Raw genomic sequence first — 17238 nt, 5'->3', positions numbered from 1 at the left:
AGATTATGGGATGAAGTATGGAATGGACACACACCTCTGGTGAATATTAGGGATTGGTCTCCTCTGATCACTATTCTTTCCTCCCTTTGGGGTTTTTTTGTAGCAGATTATTTTGAAATTGTGACTAGTGGACCCCTTAAGCTAGCTAGATGGGAGTCTATTGATTTCTTAGATGTTGATCAAAGTATGAAATTAGATTTTGAGAAGATTTTGGGGGATAGAATTGTATTTCTTTTTTATTCTAAGGATGAACGTATTTGGACAAAGAATATTTCAAGTAAGTACACTGTTAAAGATGGTTACAACTCTCTTATGGTTGCTAAAGATTTATCATCCTAGCCTTATAAGTTGTTTTGGCATTTGTCTTGTCTTCCTAAAGCTGGAGCCTTTCCTTGGTTGGCAGTTCAGGACAAAGTCCTTACAGGTATGAGACTGGACAGGCTTGGTATTACTGTTGTTTTCCCTTGTGTCCTTTGTAACAAAAATTTGGAATCTTCTTCACACTTGTTCCTACATTGTGATTATGCTTATGAATGTTGGCAGTGGTTGTTTGAAAAGTTAAATATATCCTTTGCTATTGGTAAGGATCTCATTTCCCATTTTAGATCTTGGCCCTTTATGTTTGTCTCATCTTTTTATGCATCCCTTTGGATCATATCTCCATCTATTGTGATTTGGAATGTTTGGCTAGAGTGAAACAACACGATATTTAAAAAAACAAGTTCTCATGTGTCTGAGGTTCTATTAAAAATTGAGTCTTTAATCTCTAAGGTTGCTTTGTCGTTTATTTATAAGAATTTGGAAAATCTTACTTTTTTTTCGCATTGGGATAATAGAGTTACTAGAGTTTGGAAGATGTTGTCGGTTTTACCCTCTCATGGTTCAATTTTAAAAAAGAATGATGCAATAGGTAAGAGATGCTCTACTAGATGGAAACCTCCTCCGCAGGGGCACTTTAAACTGAATTTTGATGGGACCTCTCTGATGCAGGGGCATCTTCACATAAAATAGATGTCTTGAGTGTTCAAACATCTCAGAATGAGGATGGACCATGATTTGAGTTCAACATTTAAGTTTTGTTTTGTTTATGTTACAATCTCATATTTGTATGTTGCAAATAAGACCCCCATGTAAGCCTATGCCTCCGGTAGGTATGCTATAAACCACCTAGGCATGAGGCATTTGGGTCAATTTGGATTTGGAAGTTGTTTTTATGTCATTTGAAGTCATCCCTATCAGTTTGGGGCGTCCAAGTGGATGGGAGAATCAATTTGCAAAAGTTGTCATAAAAAGTTATCAATGTTGCAACAAATCTTGACAACTTTTGGTTTAACTTGCAAAACTCCTCAAACTGACTTGGTGGCAGTTGGTAACCACCATAGGAGGTATAATATGTTGTTTCCAACCTCTAGGAATGTTTTTGGTCAACTGGAGAGCATTTTGTACTTTCAAACCCAATAAAAATTGTTCCTTTTTCCTGTAAATTACTGCAAAACGGTTCTGTCCGTACAGTATGATTGTGGTACCGTCTTGATAATTGTGAGATGTGATGCAAAAATGAACTACCTTTCATTTGCATCTGGTTTGAGGTTCTAATTCATTAGGAGTCAGGAGAAATCTCATTTTTTGTGCAAGTAACCCAAATTTTGCTAGAAACTAGGGTTTTGTGAAGAAAATGTCTTCTCCTTGCTAATTCTTCATTGGATTTGTATGGCCATTGGAGAATAGAAAGGCATGGGAGTGTATAGAAGGATTTTTGTGGTTTTGTGTAGGTTGGAGGAGGCCTGGACCAAGGGTTTGAAGGTTTAGAGTGGACAACACCATGTGTCCACTATTGGCAAACTAACACTCGGTGAAGTTTCAGATGCAAATGGTCTAATCAGACCCTGAAACTTTGAATTTGGTGTTATTTTATCATCACCTTCATGTGTCATACACTGCCCTGTCAAAACCTTGGTGATTTCATAGACCCCCTTTGTAAATTTGACCTATTTGGGGCTAGTTGGCCTAGTAGGGTCAGTAGGAACAGTCATACTACACTCCAGATCAAAGGGAACCCTTTTAACCTTGCATAGTAGCCCATAAAGGGTATCCAAAACAATCAATAAGTGCAGGGGTCCTTTGTAGATATTGTGATAAATTTGCCTTTTTACAGTCAAGTAGGCTACTAGGCGTAGTAGGCTAATAATAGCAGCAAAGTCTAATCTGCAATTTTGTTCATCTCTGATCATTGGGAAGTGTTATTTGAGTCATCAAACCAATAAACCAAAGTCCCATGATGCTTGAGACCCTTTGGAGATATGAGCAAACCCAAGTGTGGGTATGGTGCATTGAGCAACCTAAGAAGAGCATGAAGGAGTAAGACTTAATTTGTTGATTCCATAGGTACTAAGGAATGAACCTGCATAAATGAACCTTAAGCAGCATTGGGATATGTGTCATATGATCATGGCTTTTGCTTGAAGACCTTGTGTGAAGGTGATCAAATCTTGCATTGGCATTGGCTCTGCATCACTCTCGTGGTAACCCTGGGTCGGCTGGGGTAGGCATGGTAATTTATGATCACAATGCAAATTTTATTCGAGCTAAGTGTCATGCTATTGGTTTTAAAACTAACAATTATGCGGAATTTCATGCTTTGTCTTTTGGATTGGATATGGCAGTCTCTTTAGGAATTAAGGACTTAATAATTGAAGGTGATTCTATGGTGATTATTCAATGTGTTATGAAAAAGAAATCGAATTGTTGGCATTTGAAGTATATACTTGATCTCATTTTACAAAAATTAGAATTGTTTTGATCTTTCTTGTTATCCCATTGTTACAGAGAAGTTAATAAGATTATAGATTATTTGGCAAATTTAGCCATTGATAGCAATGCTAATCAATGAGGTGGGTTTTGAGGAAATTCCTTCTAGGGTATGGGAAGGTTTGCAACAATAGTTATGTGATTTTCTTGAGTAATGTTGATGTAAAACTTTATGATGATAATTATTCCCGCTTTCCCCTTTCATTTCAAGTATTCATGTTCGTTGTTTGGAGGAGAGTTCGAGCTCATGGTATTTGATACAATAGTGTTTTACCAAAGGTTTTTTGATACTTTCTTTTTTGGCAGGAAGGTTTTTGGCTCATAGGATTTGGCATAGGGCTTTGGAAAATTATGTCTTCTTCCATTGATAGCAGTTGTGGAATCTACATTTGAAAATTATCCGATGGGACATATGGGCTCTATGTAAAACTGATATTATATGTGTTGTGACCGCATTTTGTATGTGGTTTTGGGCGGGGTGTATAAATTGATCTGTTAGATACTATAGGTTTATTTTATGAGTTGTGACTGGAGGTTTTCTTCCCAGGGTTCTTTCCTCCGGTATGCTCTTTGAATCCTATGTAAAAATAAAAAATATTAATAAAAAAGTTTAGTGGAATAATCCACTTTTATTGAAAAAAATAAAATAAAAAAATAATGTCATTGTTTCTAAATTTGGACCCTTTGATTTTTAACAAGTTATTGAAAATAGTATAATGTGTATGCCTCTAAATATTCTAGACATTGAGCACATATATATTAATAGTATTTTGATACATGAAAACATGAATTAATAGTAATTTTTGTCACCCATTTCCATTTATGTATAAGATGGCATTGAAACTAAGGTGTACCAACCTGAATAGGCACCCTTCAATCAGAATGTGTAGTGGTCACCTTCCTAAGCTCTAAATTTTGTAGAGGATATTCAATGAAAACAAATGATAATTTGTTATGAAAATGACATTGGAAATTCCTTCTTATAAAATCATTGGAATGTGGAAAATGAATGCATTGATGTGGTTGATTTTCAAATTTGGATCAAACATGGGAGAGAATTGGTCATTTCATATTACAGTTGCCATTTAGATTTGATATGTTTGATTTCTATGACGGCTAGAATGAATTCAGTTTTATATTCAATTTAATATTTTTTTTTGTTTATTGGGGAGCTTTAAACCATTTATTTTATGTGCAAGTACCAATAGTAGATGGAGTTAATGTATGAAAATGTGATATTACAATTGCCATTTATTGTATGTGCAAGTACCATTTGTTTAGTGTGGAAGAAAGTGCAATTGATAGTCCATAAAGTTGATAGGGGTTTTATATTATGACATATTAGATACCATTAATTGTGCACATATTTACGTAAATACAACACATTTTTAAGTTTTGGGCCACTTGCATAGGGTAGTAATTGTAAAACATTAAAGTATTTTAATAAATTTAAAAGAGGGTAATTTTGTGCAACTTGCTTACTTTCATTGGTCAAATACACATTCACTCGTGAACATATATTAGGGTAGGATGCAAATCTTTATTGGCCCCATAAAATTTGGTAATAGCTAAAATACAAAAAAAAATTGGGGGGATCAGGTTGCATAGAGTGAACAATAAGTGGAATGTAGCGGTAACTAGGGGAAGAGCACCAATTATAGTTCATGTTCCAATAACTGTTCACTCCTTACACCCAACCCCCCAATTACTAACTTTAAAAAAACCAAAAAACAAATAACTAAAAGCTCATTAATAAATTTCAATGTTCCAATAGCTGACTACTGGTGCATTTATGCATAAGTATTGACAATTTTAAGTGCACGATTATTGGGGCATCTTTAAGTAGATATTAGATGACACTTTGAAATGTGTACTTTTTGACCCTTGTGCGCATAACTGATCCCACAGTGTGCATTGTTACTACCCAAAAGTTGAAACAATAGCTATGAATAATTAAGTTGCTTGCAAAAACACCCAAAAAGATCAACCAAATCCAATGTACTGTTTAAAATCTATAAATACACAAAATTAACTATAATGACTATTAATACACTTCCCAAACACTCTTCCCCTATCGATTTTTTCTTCAACGTAATCTTCTAAACTTCCAGATGAATAATTCCATGGGTATGTACATTACGAAAAGAAGTGATAATATCCTTCCACTTCCAATGCTCAAGTACGGGAAAATCCACTACCAGTCCAGTAAATCCAAGTGCTTCAAAGTATGGCATTAAGTAATGTACTATCATCGATTAGTGGAGGACAGAAAATAAATGTTATTTCTTATCATCCTTCTGTCATGGCCACTATGCGTTGAGGGGACTTCACTCGATTGGATAGATGTAAGCAATCCACTTAGTCAACAATGTTAGCAGGCATTTCCATGGAGCTTAAACCTTCTCCACACAATGTCGAAGAATATCTACCTGTACTGGAATTTGTAGATCATAAGCTAAAGGACAAATCTTTGATGATGACATTTGCATTCTGAAATAGCAGTTAAAAGTAAGACTGGGACAGAATGGTTTGTTGGCAATCGTATTCACAAAGAAAATTGAAAGCACTGTCTTCTAAAGATTGCAGGAAAGCTGTAACATCCCAAAGAAGACAAATCCTCCTTGGCACCCAAAAGAGTTCAGTTGAATCCCAAATAAAATAGAGACACCAACATCGTGAGCTATCATTACGATATTAATATCATAATTCAATCGTGTAAGTTTATAGTTAATATCATTGATTTATATTTTATGAGTAGTAATTCACACAAATTCATTTCTTATGAGAATGAACAGTCCACTTAATGTTCATGGTATCTAGGTGATGCTCTTCGGTGAAGCATTGGGACTACCTTCTACAAATGTTGTGTCTTATGAACCATTCACCATATAGTCCTTTTAGCTTTCTACAAATGTTGATAAGTAGGGGATTTTTTTCACAAGATTCGACTATGTAGTTTTTGATTCAAACTCATTGAACCAGATTTGATGAGTTGTGTTGCATAGTTTTAAAGTCAAGCTCGTTGACCATATTTGATGAGTTGTACATGTGACTCATCAAGATTGACCCATATTTGATGAGTAGTGCATTTGACCCTTGCACAACTCATCGAATATAGGTCAATGAGTTTTATCCAAAAAATAGTCAACATGACTCAAAAAACATGCAGTAGAGCAAGTTAAATATGGATCAATCAACTCATCGAATATAGGTCAATGAGTTTGATCCAAAAAATAGTCAACATGACTCAAAAAACATGCAGCAGAGCAAGTCAAATATGGATCAATCAACTCATCAAATATAGGTCAATGAGTTTGATCCAAAAAATAGTCAACACGACTCAAAAAACATGCAGCATAGAAAGTCAAATATGGATCAATGAGCTTGACCTAAAAACTAGTTGAAACCTGATATTTGATGAGTTGTGTATTTGATCCATTGAGTTTGACTCTAAAACTAGGCAGCACAATTCATTAAAAATGGGTCGATGAGTTTGACTCAAAAAATATGTAGCACAACAAATCAAATATAGATAATTGAATTCGATTTAAAAACTGAAGAATTAAACCTTGATATTTGATTCATTAAATTGGACTCAAAAACTAGATAGCACAAATCATTAAAAATGGATCAATAAATTTAACTTTAAAAATGTATAACACAACAAATAAAATATAAAATCATTGCGTTTGACTTAACATCTAAACAATTAAACCTTGCTGCCTAAACTCTTAAAAAAAAAAAGGTTCTGTTTAAGTTTCGGGATGCATTACTCCTACCTAGGAATTATTGGGTATTGTTTTCTTTATCTAAAATGCCAGATAAAACATTCTGGACTGTCAATTGCACAATTAAATTATGCACCGGGTACCTGGTTAACGTAAAATCTGTAAAGAAATGCACAATACCCACAGACCATTTGCCAATGCTGTCCACATAGAACAAGCAATTCATGGTCTGAAAAAGCCCAAGTGGGCAGACATGCCTACCTCACAGCCCTCTATTTATTGTGCCAGAATTGAATGGATAATAGTTAGACGGTCTGACATTATAGGACACATAATGTGCTTAAATTAAATGCGCAATAGGCAATCAGAATATGACAGGTAATACAGCCAACAAACATAAACACATCTTACCTCACTAATTGTGTTCCTGTCCTACAAAGGAAGGGAAATGTGGCAGCTATTACCAAATATTAGTTGGCCGTAGTACCTTGTCTGCAGAGGAGCACTCGGATTAAAGAAGTGAAATGATTTTGCAATTCATTTATTTCAAATTATTCGTCAAAAAATTTCAAGTACAGTTAGGGGAAGAGCATCAATAGATAACATAGTTCCAATAACAGTCACCTTATTGTCATGTTGACCCCCCAATAGCCGTTATAGTGAAAACACCATTAATAAATTTGTTTTGTACCAATAGCTGATCATTTTTTGTAATTAACTGGCCCGTTTGTGCACAACTACGGTTAGTTAGGTATCAGACTAGACCTTTGTGCAGCGTTCGTTACTACCTAGAAGCCAGATCAATAGCTATTAGCAGTTAAGTTGCATAGGAAGACAACTGAAAAAAAAATCAAAATCCGATGTACTGTTTATGATCTGTGGGTGCGCGAAGTTAGCTATGACGGCTATTGATGCTCTTCCCCTAGTGTAAGGTTTGTCTTGTTTTGGATTGTTAGTTAAATAGGTTCCTTCTAAGGCATACAAAGAGCAAGATTTTGGGTTTAAGACAAACTTTTTTATTATTCATCATAGTTATCAAATGTGGGGACATTTGAACAAATTCACTGTATTTATTCGTTTTTTTAATTTTTCTATATTTATTTAAGGCATAAACAATCTAAAAGAACAGGTTTAATGGTAAAGACAATTTCAATCAATTTATTATATATTTTTTAAATTACTATATAATTATATATTTGTATAATAATATTTATAAATATTTTAAATTCATTTTTTAATTTACCTTCTTATAAAAACCATTCCTTTTAAAAACTAAGTATTTACAAAGTTGGTGAAAAACTTACTTTTCAATCAGGATTAATTAAAAAGTATTAATCCTTTTAAATGTTTTACAAAGCTGGTGAAAAAATTACTTTTCAAAAAAGTTTCAAGAAGAAAATAGAAAACTGTGTTCAAGAAGCCTAAGATAAGACTGTAAGACACCAGAACTTGCTATTTTTACTTAGTGAAATACTGATCTTCTGCTATTCTAATGCCATGGTGCCCACTCCTACTTTACAATGTCTTTGCACTTAATAAACGTTTGGGCACGAGAATAAAGTATCTAGAAGAGTTTGATTGAGATAGCAGGACTTTTTTACACCAAACCAGTGAACAGGATTCTATAAAAACTTTCCAATTATATGTTGAGATACTATTTTAAGTAGTAGCAACTAACCTAGTATTGTCACATTGAAATAGTAAAGCATAAAGAGTACAGAGACAATGTTGTCACAGTCGTACTATTTGAGAGATATACTTGATGCAAACTGAAGAGGAAGAGAGGATGAGAGAATAGAAGGCACCAACAGAAAGACCATTTAGGGAAATGCTGTAGATGGCTACGTACAAAAATTCTTCTTTACATTCCATAGTTTACAGAAGAGAGCAACTGAAAACAATAAAACCGCTCGTTATAATTAGAGTGAGTCACTCTTTCTAGATCTCCTGGACAAATTTTGTGAGACCAGGGTCTGATTTTCTCGAAGATGAATATGTCGAGCGAATGAATATACTAAATGGATTTTTGAGTGTCACCCATAGAGAACTAAGTATAAATCCTTCCTTTCTACACATTGCAATCAATGCAGAATACAGAAGTGCTCCTACCTTTCTTATATCTCCTAAAATCATCTGATCTAAACATATGTATAATGAAAAGAATCCATATTACAGTATACAGAGATCTTGAATGTGGGTCAGAGAGATTCTGATTCCCCATAGGTAAAGAGTCAGAGTCATATGTTATCCACTATCCAGTCAATTCCTAGTGAGAATCAAATGGAAACGCTGTTTGGGATTCCCCTGCCTGTCACCCCTGGACCTGATGATGGCATCAATAGTTCATATGGAACCATCCCCGCACCATTCCTGTTCCTAAGATTTAAGTCCTTATTTCTCTGTTCAATGATGTTCTCTATACTCTGAATCCTAGCAGAAAACTTGTGGAATGCATCCACTACATTTATGTCACTTGTGGCCAGTTGTTTTTGGCCAAGGTACTCTTCATCTGGGGAATGAGTAGAGAGAGTATCTATTACAGCCATTAAGCCAAGTGCCTGAGGGAGACTTGGCACGCACGAGAGGAAATATTTCTGTGGGTTTGAAATAAAGTTTTGATATTCTGGATCTTTCTCCTCAGGGACCAACCTCCTCATAAGACAAGGCCTGTTAGGTACAAAACCTCCATATGGGTACTGACCAAAATTAAGAGCAGCATGCTGTCCTGAAGCAATCCATATCATTGTGGTTAAGATACCAACTAGATCCTCCTTTGTTTCCAATTTGGGCCACCATGGTTCGTTTCTCAACTCTGGGTGCCCTTCATTCTTACTTTCTTCCCACCAAGCTTGAAGTTCAACATCACTTTGTATTCTTCCTGGTTCTGAGTAATAACAAGCAACATATTCTTCAACCCAATCTTTGATAGCTGACCAAATAAGGAGACCGTCAGCTGCATAAGGGTAGTCTTCGATCACCAGTCTCACCCCATGCGGTTGAGTAGAATCTTCAACTGCCATTCCCCTGATCACAGTCAAAATCATAGCCTGTTAATAATGGTACTTGAATTACTCATTTTTTTTATATGCCAGTCCTAAAAGCATACCACTTACAAACGTTTGCATTCCCCTAATAACAGAAAAATATTAAAGCGCCCAAATCCAAATTAAGGAATAAATATTCCTAGCTTGTGCATACAGGCTTTCTATTTACCCAACCAAGCATACACATCACAGCCTGAAGTCCAGGAAATCCCCAGAAAACTATAAAATGCATTGAGGATCATCCATATGTGTCAAGGATGTCTCACCTTCTGATCAAATCTGCAGGTAAACCTTCCATATCGAATCTCCATTGTTTGCGGTATGCTGCAACACTTATATCCATGCAGTACTTGCCTGGTGTAAAAGAGGATTCAATCACTCCTTCTGCACTGATTAAGGTTTGTCGAGCCATTGCATTGATTTCCATCGTGTACCGCATGTGTGGATGAAGCAGTTTGAAGATAGGGTGCATAGCACTCAGATGTCTATGAGCTGCAATAACATAGGGCTCCGTGCAAGCATGTGTACGCAACCTGTCAATTTGTATAATGCATTAGAAATTGATTCAGAGGGCACTTAATTTTTAATTGGTTTGATGATAAAACTCAGTCATTTAACTATTGAATAAGGCCAGACACCAATCCCTGAAGACAAACCCTTCAAATCAAACATAAAAGCTTACCAGTGATTCACGAGCTGGTGGACACCAGCATCATTGGAACATACATGAGCTTTGGCTAATTGCCAAAGCCAATGAGAAATTGAGTCATTTGCAGGAGTGAAAACTCTCTTTGCTCGACTCCCAGGAGCTGGTGATGGAAGGCTAAGCTCAATAGCAACAGGCTTCAGAGTGTTGACAGGAGTTAGGAAAAATATTGTCCTTGTAGCATATGTCTTTCTCCCATCCAGGGCATTGATTCCGTTTGCAACTGGAATAAATGCATCATGGTAGTCCAAAATGAACAATTTGTTCTTTTCAATAGCCTGCACAGAATCAAACATGGTACAGCAGTCTTAGAATGATGACGGAATGTTGTTGGCTGGCTTACACTTAGACTATTTGAGAGAGCCTATCGTAGAGAAGCACTACTGTGCATATGTATGTGCTGTTTCTCGGGAGTTTGAATTTTGATGTGTGGAAATTTTTACCAAGCTTCCATAAACTAAAAATATGAATTCTTCAATTTACCAGACGTCTGTTTACCTGCTTCACAGACATCCCATTGAGTTGTCCTGTGATATGCTCTTCCTTTAATGCTGACTCTGGTGAGCCGTAGGTTTCTGGATCCAGCTTGCTCACAGGAGGAAACTCCTGCACCAATTTAACATTCACAATTTAGATGGCAAAATCCTTATAACATTCCAGTCATCGATCATCAATTTCTAGGGTGGGAAGAAAGCCATATCTCTAAGAAGAAAAAAAGGCAAGAAGAACAAACCTTTAGCCGCTCAATGGATACAGGATTTACGCCTGCCAGTGTTTGACGAGCAAACTCATCATCTCTCAACCATGCAGATCTATCCTCTGCAATAGTAAAACATCCATCCCAAAATTAGAAAAGTCATGCACGTATTCAATCTACCTCATCCATACTGAGAACCATGGCAAACATAAATTTATTATTTTCTTAGATAAGTAAATTATAAAGACAAGGAAGCAGATATATACTTGAGATGATACTTGGTGTGTCATACCGCAGAAGCTCGTCACTCATTTCTCGGATCCGACTCACTACCTTTGGCATCTTCTTTAAGAGTTCACTTGGAATGTCGAATTTAAACCCCTCCTTATATAGAGCCTCTACTTCGGCGAAGCACTCGAACTCCTTGTTTGGATCAACAAAATTGACTAGTAAGGCTGGAATCAAGCTACGCCCAAGAGCTTTCGTCCTTCCATCATTAATGGTATCTTGCTTGAGCTCCTCAAATGTTTCATCTCGAGGTACATACAAAGGACCAGGTTTCTCCATCCTGGTTTCTGCTGATGGATCTGTTTTAATGAAACAAGTAGAAACATTGTTAGAATGTCTATTAAGTAGAAATTGTTGCAGAAATCCATTACATATCTCATTGAACAAAACCTTACAAACTGTCATTAAGCATTCATTCACAAAGCAACTGCAATAAGAATTTCAGAATATGGTTGATTGGGTCAGAATTTTAAAATTCAGATTATGACTCTTAATATTAGGGAATGTTGAATGTTATTGTGCTGCGAGAGTTTATTTCCTAAAAAGACATTATGGATCAAACTACATGATCTAGGAAGAACAGAATAGTTAGATTGAGAGAACAGAATAGTTAGATTGTTATCAGACAGGCAAGATTAAAAGGAGAGGGTGAGAGGGTACAAGAACCAAAATGACGAGAGACATGCTAAGAAAATATGGCTAAAAAACAACTCATGCAGCTATTATCAGAAGTTATTTCTACTACCCTTTGCCAGGTATGCAGAGGTGAGATTGTTAGCTTTTACCATTCATACAGCTGGGCTGATCCACTAGATGGCTAATAAATGTGGCCTTGTGTTTAAGCATCCAGCCATTGTGAAAATAAAAATGGAAAGATATTAGGATTTGACTAAATCAGTGGGGAGATATAAAAGTAATGCGATGCATCTAATATAAGGTGAAAGAAATGAAGGGATAGAGAGTCATTGAGACTCTTGCCAACATAAATCATATTTCTCTGACCTTGCAGTGCATTGTTCTTTAATAAGTAAAATGCAGAACCCAAAGATAGGTGTTTCTTAATGTAGCATAAGGTCTACCTGTTTTCGTTGGAGGACGGCCAGTTCGACATCTCCTCGGATAGGGCATTTGCTCAGTGCCCAGGACTGGTCTGGCAAGATCCTTGCTCTGGTCTGGGTTCCCCAGATCATTGTACAGATCATAATCGTATATTCTATCAGAATGTTTGCGTTCACCTTGTCCATTGCCACGTAGATCCTGTAGTTCCTTCAGCCGAAGGTCCTTCAGGCCAGGTGGAGTCTGAGATGGCAAGTATGGCTGTTATGACAGAAAGAGAGTTAGAAAAACAAGTGCCCTGAAGAAACGCTTCAACCATACTCTTGTAAGCTACTGTGCACCTGGTCATTAATCAATAAAAATCTACCTTTACAGCATTAAAAGAACAAGCATATAGTTACCTTGTCGCTGAAAAAGACCCTATTTTCGACACCGTCTTTCTTAGACTGCACCCAGGATTTACAGGAAAAGAATACTGGTCCATTGATGAGCCCCTTGATCACAATTTTCTCCAGAAAAAACTCTTTGTTGTGTCGATTAGTGACAATGATGGCTCCTGGTAGGCCAAAATCGGAGCTGATGGTAAAGTTTGCAGTATAGTCTACTGTTGCTGCCCGCACTGCAGACTTGTGTAGCCACCCCTTCAATGCAGATTCATTACTTCTCTTGCCTGTGTTGGTTTCTGCACAAAGTAGGCTCACTCCAGTAAGGCGAAGAATAACATGACACCAAAGTATTCAAATAGCTTAATATTAGCTAGTGCGAGCTGACTTTGAGCAATGAAGAGTTAAAATGGTCTGTGTACAACGATAAATTCTCGTTGGTACTTTCATCTGTTGCAAACGTGGCTATCAAAATCCAGGTTGCATTCATTATAGCCTTAATGGGCAGTTGATTTGCATTATGTAGTTTAGATTAATCAGCTTAAAAATTCAAAACAGATATCATAGAAGAAAGTTATAGCATTCATAATCAAAAGGAGATTCGAACATGAAGAGCATCCATCTCGCTAATTGGGTGTTTTTTCTTCACATTTTTCGAGGAAACCAAAATGGAATTGGCTTTTTTGTAGTAGTATAAAAATTGGCCTCTCTTTAAGCTGTTGGTAAACGAATCAGGTGATTCGAGCAAAATTTTGCATAGAAACCTGTCATCTCTTCAAATTGCCTAATTGCCTAAAAATTTCTTAATGGGTTGATGTCAGAGACTGTCTGATTACTGTTGACCTGGTACAAGTGGAAAACCTTATCAAATAAGAGGTGTTCATCACCGTGGAGACCGTTGATGTTATATAGTCCCAAATTCCACAAGGTTTGAGTTTTTATATGTAGCAGTGTACCTGGTTTTGACGAGAATGAGCTTATCAATCAGACAAATTAAAAAAAAAATTGAATTCTTTTCAAGTTATAAATTTATCTACTTATTAAGTAGATCTGTTTTTGAAGAGCAGGGTAAGTAATTCTCATCTGACCTGCACCTATAAACAGAAACCCATCTGGTACATAAACTTGTCCCTTTTCTAGATTCTGAATGGCAGATGCCTTCGATCCTATGTGTATCTTACATGTCTTTCTCTCAAAAAACTGAGTTCCTAATAAAAGACTGGTTTATTTTTTTAATATAAATTCAAATTTACAAGTATTTGTTCATAAATTCTAAGTTCTTGTTCCCTTACTATTGTAATTCAAAAATTGACTAGAACACAGTTGCCCGGAGATCTATGTTTGGAAAATGAAAAGATGACAGGATGTTCCAAAAAATATGATCTCTAACATCAGAGTTGACTCGCACTGTTCACAATCCAGTTCACTAATCCTCCTCTACCATTTTACTGTACTGTAAACACAAACATCATGAAAAAGCTATCATTTTTAATCAGCCAAACTAAAAATCAGGAACAAAATTAAGATGGGTGGGCATACTTGGATCAATTTTCTCACTGACGAGCTGCAGCACAACATTTTGCCCAATCACCTCAGCACAAGAATCAATATGTCGTTGGATGGATTCACTCAAATCCTCCTTCCGCTTCCTTCTCACAGTGACAATGGCCTCCAATTTCAGCTCAACGGGTTTCTCAAGAGGCAGAGTTGCAGGGGCCGAGGCAGGTACTCTCTTGTCACTCACAACTGCCCTCAAAATCGGGTGACCCAACTTCCTCCTCCCAAAGTGCTCCCCCTGCTGCTGTTGGGAAACTGAAAAAATACTCTTATACATCTTCCTCTGTGAGGAAAACTGTTTTGGGTGCCCAGACAAGATAATTTTCTTCTGAGGCCCAAAATTCTCTGCAACTAGCGGAGACTGATCCCAGCTCATCTTCATTACAGGCTGAACTAACTGCAACATGTTTAAAACAAAAATTTCCTTCCCCAAACTATTCAACAACCCGAACTAGCTACCCGGATTCCCAAAACGTCTCTATATAAACCTTTTTACAGATCCTGGATTCGTACTAAACTGAATTGAGTGTCCTAAAACGAAATTTCCCTCCCCCAAATTAGCAATCCTGATTCCCAAAACTTTTTAACAGATCCCGGATTCGTACTAAACTGAGTTGGGTGTCCCAGCTGGGCCTGTTGCTCATATATCCTAATTTGCCTTAGCCTCTTCTGCGAGCTGGTAGCTATATAGTGCACATAAGCAAGGCAAAAAGCAGGAATTGAGAAGGACAGGTACGTGGACTTTGATTAACCGCGTAGTACGAGGTCTTTGGTAGACCTGCTTAACACGGCCAGAGTGGGTTTGACTAAATTTTGCCCAGACACATATTAAATGTGAAAACAGAAGGCGAGCGCGCACAGAAACTCTCTTAAACCGCCGGGGACCCCTACAGCTGGTACCTCTTGACGGCTGAAGTTGAATGATTTTACCCGGCTTTGACAAGATTTGTTCTCCGCGTTCTTCTGCAGGTCTTCGAAGCATTCTCACCCCTGAACAGGGGTTCTGACCTTTCGATCCCTTACACGTGGCATGTTGCCGCCCGGTGAGAAAAACGTGAAGGTGTTTTAAATGATTTGGGAGTTTGAATGGCGCTGGGATTGAACCATATCACCGGCTTACCGAGGTTTTCGATTTGACAGCCAACCGTAGGCCGTCGGCCATGAAAGATTTTGACCAAACCTGTGCAGGACATTTGCCAGGGAGGTTCCTATTTCTGTATTCAATTGTTTTTGTGACTTGCTTGCATTTTAATGTAGGTGAGATGATTGATCTGTTTTTGGGAGTATTGTTGATTGTCCAGGTTTAGGTAAATCTGATTTGCTGTCAAGTTGTTATTTGTTTATCAGTCAAGTTGAATGGCTTACAGGGAATCTGTTTTGTTGAATGGGAAGGCCTTAACATTGAATGTCAAGGTTTACCAGTGTATTATATAATTTTAATGGAATTATGATCTGGGTCAAGTATTCTTTCTTTGTTAATCAAGTTGAACAGATCAAAAGGAATTTATTAGGGGTAAGTCTTGTTGAATAGGAAGAGTCAATTCCTTCAAATAATGAAGTCATCATGATGTTTGCAGATCATTTGACACAAAACACACCATTCAAATCTTTCATATTAAATTGAAAGAAGATAAAATGTAAGTTAAAAAATCTGATTTGTCATCTAGGTGCATTCTATATATTAATGAAAGAAGATAAAACTATAAGTTAAGAAATCTGGTTTGTCATTTAAGTGTATTCTATATATTAATAAAGTTGAATACTCTATATATTAATAAAGTTGAATAGTTCAGAAAGAATAACAAGTCTTGTTGAATATGAAGACTCGACGATTGGAAAGAACAATAAGTCTTATTGAATACAAAGACCCAGCTCTCAAAGAACAATACATCTTGAGACCCATCTCTCCGAAAAAATAGTCATGATAACAAAAACAACAAATTTGACAGAATAGTTAATTGTGGAAGATAGAGATATGTAATTGTTTGATACTTGTTGAGCCATTGGCCATTCTTGCTTTGTAACTCTTTCCTGTGATTAATAAATTTTTACCCCTGTTGTGTGAAATTTGACAGAATAGATGTCATGTAATGTTATCAGTTTTCCACAATCCTTAAAGTTGCTGGTTCTATTTTCCGATTTGATTGTATCATCAAATTTAATTTCTTATGTGAAAATACATATGCCTCAATCTTTAACAATAAACTGAAAGAAACTGGAAACTATCCTTGATACCGAGCCAAGAATAGTTCCCAAAGAACAATAATTCTTGTTGAATAAGACCTCTCTCCTAAAAAAAATGAAGTCCTCATAACATATACAACAAATTTGACAGAATAGATGGCATTTAATGTTATTAGATTTTTACAATTCATAAAGTCTTCACTGTTGTTTCTAGATCCAATTGTGTTATCAGGCTTATATTTTTGTGTAAGAATAGATACACCTCAATCTTTAACAATAAATTGAAAGAAACTGAAAACTATTTTGGATGCGGAACCCTAATAAATTGACTTCTTGTAGAATCAATAAAATAGCTATCTCTTCTTTCAAATTTTCATACTAAATAAAAAATAAATAATATCCTTTCACAATAAATAAAAAGTTGAGTAGTTCAAGAAATGAAATCATGATAATATCTATAATAAATTGACAGAATAGACATCTCTTAATCTTTAACAATAACTGAAAGGAACCAGAAACTTTCTTTAATATTAAATCAAAAAAATTAATTTATTATCAAATAAAGTTAGATAAAATTTATCAAGAAACAAGAATAAATCTACAACAAATTGGTTTTAGTAAAACATTTGTATATCTGATAATTAAACATGTTTTCTTGATCAGATATCCATGGTAAATTTGGTTTCAATTTAATTTACAGGTCCCGTCAAACTCGTAAATCGCAGCAGACCTCTATAAATTTTTTATTTTAGTACCATTTCATTTCCTCCAGTCAAGGTGGTTAGTG

The 17238-nt window shown here is 36.1% G+C and overlaps 1 protein-coding gene across 1 annotated transcript; it reads right to left on the bottom strand.

Moving 5' to 3' along the window:
• Positions 1 to 8374: 8374 nt before the first annotated feature.
• On the bottom strand, positions 8375 to 15484 carry LOC131052147 (linoleate 13S-lipoxygenase 3-1, chloroplastic). The gene is made up of 9 exons (XM_057986745.2): positions 14250 to 15484; positions 12729 to 13009; positions 12351 to 12588; positions 11250 to 11570; positions 11020 to 11105; positions 10785 to 10892; positions 10263 to 10564; positions 9847 to 10113; positions 8375 to 9560 (listed from the first exon to the last, which is right to left on the bottom strand). Exons 1-9 carry the CDS (start codon positions 14671 to 14673, stop codon positions 8813 to 8815), a joined length of 2775 nt encoding a protein of 924 aa, XP_057842728.1. The 5' UTR covers positions 14674 to 15484; the 3' UTR covers positions 8375 to 8812.
• Positions 15485 to 17238: the final 1754 nt, after the last annotated feature.

The sequence above is a fragment of the Cryptomeria japonica genome, chromosome 2, assembly GCF_030272615.1.
Source record: "Cryptomeria japonica chromosome 2, Sugi_1.0, whole genome shotgun sequence".
NCBI lineage: Eukaryota > Viridiplantae > Streptophyta > Pinopsida > Cupressales > Cupressaceae > Cryptomeria > Cryptomeria japonica.
The sequence above is the reverse complement of the archived record's forward strand: the minus strand, read 5'-3'. Positions and strand labels throughout refer to the sequence as shown.

Coding starts and splice junctions, on each gene's coding strand:
- LOC131052147 (XM_057986745.2), bottom strand. CDS start 14,673: ATGTTGCAGTTAGTTCAGCCTGTAATGAAGATGAGCTGGGATCAGTCT. Junction 12,589..12,728: donor GGGTCTTTTTCAGCGACAAG/GTAACTATATGC, acceptor CTGTCATAACAG/CCATACTTGCCATCTCAGAC. Junction 9,561..9,846: donor CCTGCAGATTTGATCAGAAG/GTGAGACATCCT, acceptor GACTGTGATCAG/GGGAATGGCAGTTGAAGATT.